Genomic DNA, 5,222 nt, shown 5'->3' on the forward strand with positions numbered 1-5,222 from the left:
ATACAAAAATAATAATAATAGTAATTACAAAATTTAATATAGCCTAATAATATAATTGACATAATTTACACACAATATATCGTCATTGTATCCTGTACAAATATAAACCAACTCACACATTACAAGAAATTCTAAACTTATACTTACAGTACCTATCATCATAAAATACATTGAAAATTCATTATTATTATCTAAATTCACATCAACTTGACACATCTCAAACACTAAACAAAATATCTGCTGTAGATTAATAGAGATTACAATACTTCTTATAAATGGAGTCGAATTCATTTGTTGCAGAATTTTTAGAAATGCGATTAGTTATTTTGGATAAACCCAACGATGTAGCTGAATGGGCAGCCAAGTATGTGATGAAAAGAATCAAAGATTTCAATCCCGGCCCTGAAAAATTCTTCACGCTTGGTTTACCCACTGGTAAGTCCATTTTCTCCAAAAAATAAATATAAATAATGATGATTTCATGCTTTGCTGCTTCATGTGAACAATTGAATGATACATTTTGATAGCGATCTATCTCAAATTACTACTGTCCAATAACAGGATAATTATAGTATAATAATTATAGTCTGTTAGCATTTTATATAGGTAACATTCAACGATTAATGGCAGTATAAAGTGAGTCTCAATCCATAGCTGAGTTGATAGCAGATTATAAGCTCAGTATTACTGTAATTCACAATCTTGATCAATTTTTTAGAATTTTTTTGTTCTTCCAACAACTATCACACTAGTTATGACTAGAATCCCATCTGTCATCTTAGATAACGCCTGGAAAATCTCTTGTCACAACGAAAATGCCTTAGGCTTCCTATTCTATTCGACATATAACTCACTATTTATTGTAAATCTATTAAGGCTATATGCCATAAATATTTTTGTTTCAATGGAAAAATTTAGTTGCACTTCTCAATCACCTGCCTGTAAAATAAGAACGTGTTTTTATCCTAAATTCTGTGAAATGCAGATTTGTTCTAAGTTTTTAGAGTACTGTATTGAAGTATATTTTATTGACCGAGCGAAGTGAGGTCTAAGATTCAAGTCGACAGTTTGGCATTTCTCTTAATGTTTAAATGTTTATATGTTGCGCATTTACGGCGAAACGCGGTATTAGATTTTCATGAAATTTGACAGGTATGTTCCTTTTTTAATTGCGCGTCGACGTATATACAAGGTTTTTGGAAATTTTGCATTTCAAGGATAATATAAAAGGAAAAAGTAGCCTCCTTCATATGCCAATATTAGATTAAAAATCATACTATAGAATTACTCATCATAAATCAGCTGGCAAGTGATTACACAGATGTGTGGAGAAGCCAGTCTATTGCTGTATTTCCGTAAGGTCTATAGTTTCAATCAGGTACTTGTGGATGAGAATAATGCGTGAGGTCTACTGTTCACAGAACTACTAGTTATCATAGTAGCGGCTCATAGGCAGGTAAAGTAGAGACAGCATGTCACTGGCGGCCATTGGGTCACTTTTCACCATTTTCTAAACATCTGTCTCTATGGAAAGTGACATAATGAACGCCGCCGCTGACATCCAGTAACTTTCCTTCTTCACTTTCTCTGTTCAGGTTATCAACATTTTAAATTGATAGCTTCTTATCATGCAATTTCAAGATTAATCATTCGGCGTGAGTATACCAGATGCACATAACTCGAATATTTGGACTATTTATGAGACACGATTAAGTTTTTGGAAAGTGCTTGTTTTTATTGCTGAATAATTTACCTGTTTGCTTCATTCAGTAAATAAATAGAACCTTGCTCATCGTTTATGAATGAAATTGAAAATGAAGTTTTTTGTGTGAGTATAGTATGAATGACCAGTCTGCGATTTTTTCAATTTTAGGTGGAACCCCTCTGGGCATGTACAAAAAATTGGCCGAATATTACAAAAATGGAAAAATTTCATTCAAGTATGTGAAGACCTTCAATATGGATGAGTATGTGGGTTAGTTCATTTTATTTTATATCAAATAATTTTGTATTTAGAATTATCTATTTCAGAAATATTATAATATACAACTTGGATTCAGCAATACATCAACAAAAGCAGCTATTCATTCGATTGGCGTTTTAGTTCTAAAAGCAAAAGTACATAGTTTGATGATAGGAGTAGTTCTCATTAGGAATTGATCAGCAATTTTATCACAGAAGAACATTAGAAATATGTTGTGTCATGTTTCAAAATTATAAAATTCCTTTTAGTAAGTACCTTAGGCTATTCCTTATAGCTTTCAATAGATATTTCAGAGGGCTAGGATAATTTTGGGACATGACACATTTTAATATCAAGAACAACCCAGCAGTACACAGTACAGTATTTATTTGTTCAAACCACGGTAAATAGAAGAAGTTATATTTTTCATTTAAATACCGTGGTTCAAACAACCTCTCTATTCTATCTATGTTTATATCATACTGAATTTAAGGTTATTTTTTATTTATTTATGATACAATAAAATTGATGTTTATCTCTTTTCTGTATAGTGCAACTTTTATAGAAATAGAAAGAAAAATAAAAATCTTAGTACCCTTTTTGAAATATTTAGTGATATTTACTCCACTTGAAAATGGCATCACTGTCCGAAACATGTTGTGAATAAATATTTCGAAAAGGGTACTAAGATTTTTATTCTTCTTTCTAAAATTGATGTTATTCATAACATTGGTGGATAAAATAATAAGGTAGCCCTTGTGCTATTTTTCTTCCAAATTTATAGGTGATGACACAGTCCAAAATAGGGTTAGAATTTCAATTTGAAATTTTATTATAAATTTGTAATTCAAACAGTTCAGTGTGGAGCCACAGTATGTGGTATGAAATATGTTGAATACTCTATTATGAATTTGTGGTGGTAAAAATCACAAGTCAGCTTTAATCACAAGTAGGAACAGTGAATGTTTGATAAGAGAGGCAGAGAGGTGTCTTGCTGAATTAGATTCGTGGTTTGTTCAGAATAGTCTTAGTTTAAAGTATAAAAAACTAGAGTAATTCTTTTTAGTAGAGAGTATAAAAGTTTTGGAATAAACTTGAATACTCAGAGTAGAGTTGAAACTTCTGTTTCCACGACATTCTAGAAAGTAAAGTAAAATTTCGGGCAAGAGCTCATATATTTTTAATTTCTTCCTCATAATTACTACATATAGGAGTTGTGTTCCAACTAAGATAAGTATTAGACTAAATAGGCTATTCACGGATACGCTCATAATATATCACTATTGTGCATAATACAGCTTTTTGCGAGTACAATTTATAAATGTGAAAGTCTGATTTGAATGATTTTTATTTAAAAAATCCCAATTTTTTGCAGGTCTGCCACCCGATCACGTTCAAAGCTATCACTACTACATGTTTCATAATTTCTTCAAACACATTGACATAGACCCCAACAACGTTCATATACTTGATGGCAATGCCAGCGACCTGGAGAAAGAGTGTGATGATTATGAACACAAGATCAAAGAGGCTGGAGGAATTAGGCTTTTTATTGGAGGTAAAAACCTTAAGTATATATGAAAGACTAGAGATAAGAACCCAAAAGACTGTATACCTAAAAGTGAACCCATTAAAGTACACCTGTAGAGAGTTCCACGCTATAAAGTGAGCAACATTGGTTTGCTGTTATTCGACTTAGCGGATAGCTCTTTACTTTTCTAACTCGTTTAGTTTTATTAATGAGTTTTTATGTTGCATGAGACTTGCACTTTTAATAAAATATGTATTCAGAGATGATTAGTCTATGAAAAAATAAAACATTCTCAGTAAAAACCACAACAAAATATTGTGTTTTTTATTTCATAACTAGCAGGTAACCTCTGCTCCGCAAGGGTATAATTAGAAACTTGACAAACTGAAATCTTGAAGAATTCAAAATAGGCCTTTAACCATTCTCGGTTAAAAAAAATCAATATACAAAATTTCAAGTTAATCAGTCCAGTAGTTCAGACGTGATTATGCGTCATCCGTGAATTTCCTATCCCATACATGTATAAGCCGATTCTTTCCTTTATTATATTATAGATGAGTTTTCAATGTTAATTTTCAAAGAAATTACGAAACTTTTATTATAATTATTTTTGAACAGGTATTGGCCCAGACGGTCATATAGCCTTCAACGAGCCTGGATCTTCACTGGTATCTAGGACTCGGGTGAAAACGCTGGCTCACGAGACACTGGAAGCCAATTGTCGTTTCTTCGATAATGACATCACAAAAGTGCCCACTCAAGCACTCACTGTTGGAGTGCAGACTGTTCTCGATGCAGATGATGTAAGTTATAAATCACTAAAATATATGCTTGAAACTAGTGAGCCGCCCGGGCAAGAGAACTCGCTCAAAATGCCGATAATTCTGTTATCTGTTCTATCTATATCTCTGGTTGGAATAAATTAAAAATATTCCATTTGGAATAAATTAAAAATATTCCATTTGACTTTCAAAGGGAAAGATTTTCCTCTCCTGGTTATTGATTCTATCTGTACAAACAAGCATGCATGATATACGGAGTGCTTCCAAACTCCCTACCAATATTCTGGGGTATGAAACATGTCTAAATATAATTTTCAAACTGTCCGTAAGTCCATACTCACACAGCTTTATCGATCTTTATGATGTTTCAAATGATATGTTTCCTGTGAATATTTGAAGTTGATTGATGGAGGCAATCGAAAGCTATCCAACATACAAGCAAACCCACAAACGGGCAATTTACATATTTGATTATGTTTGAAGTAATAAAAACTTAATTTTACTGACATAATACGGCAACAGAATAAGTGTACAGATTCATGCGCCACGAACACGCACATTTTGCTTTTCATCGGCTTATATAATATACTTTTTGTATCTTACGCCGCATCTACATGTTGGCCCAGTCACTGGCCCAGCCACTGCAATGTGACCAGTGCCCAATGAAGACCAGCGGTAGCCAGCCTTGGCAAACCACCCTTCCACCCACTGGCGCTGGTCGACATTGGCCTTCATTGGGCCAACATGCAGATACTGCATTGCTGTTTATACACAAATACAGTTATAATAAGCCAAACAATAGCTGATGAAAAGTGAAATGCGTGAGTTCGTGCGGCATAAGTCTGTATGCAGCTTTAGAGGTAATAGTGGAATCATAATAGCTCGATTTTCAATAATGAACAACATTGAGGTTCTTCTAATATTACATATATTAAATTATTTATTG

The 5,222-nt window shown here is 33.0% G+C and overlaps 1 protein-coding gene across 1 annotated transcript; it reads left to right on the plus strand.

The window, feature by feature from the left end:
• Positions 1–300: 300 nt before the first annotated feature.
• On the plus strand, positions 301–4,435 carry LOC120348962 (glucosamine-6-phosphate isomerase-like; the record flags this gene model as incomplete). The annotated part of the gene is given in 4 exon segments (XM_039445430.1): positions 301–435; positions 1,874–1,975; positions 3,339–3,521; positions 4,113–4,435. Coding segments are annotated over 4 exon segments (717 nt in total). The 3' UTR covers positions 4,421–4,435.
• Positions 4,436–5,222: the final 787 nt, after the last annotated feature.

This window comes from Nilaparvata lugens, unplaced genomic scaffold (assembly GCF_014356525.2).
Source record: "Nilaparvata lugens isolate BPH unplaced genomic scaffold, ASM1435652v1 scaffold6915, whole genome shotgun sequence".
Lineage (NCBI taxonomy): Eukaryota > Metazoa > Arthropoda > Insecta > Hemiptera > Delphacidae > Nilaparvata > Nilaparvata lugens.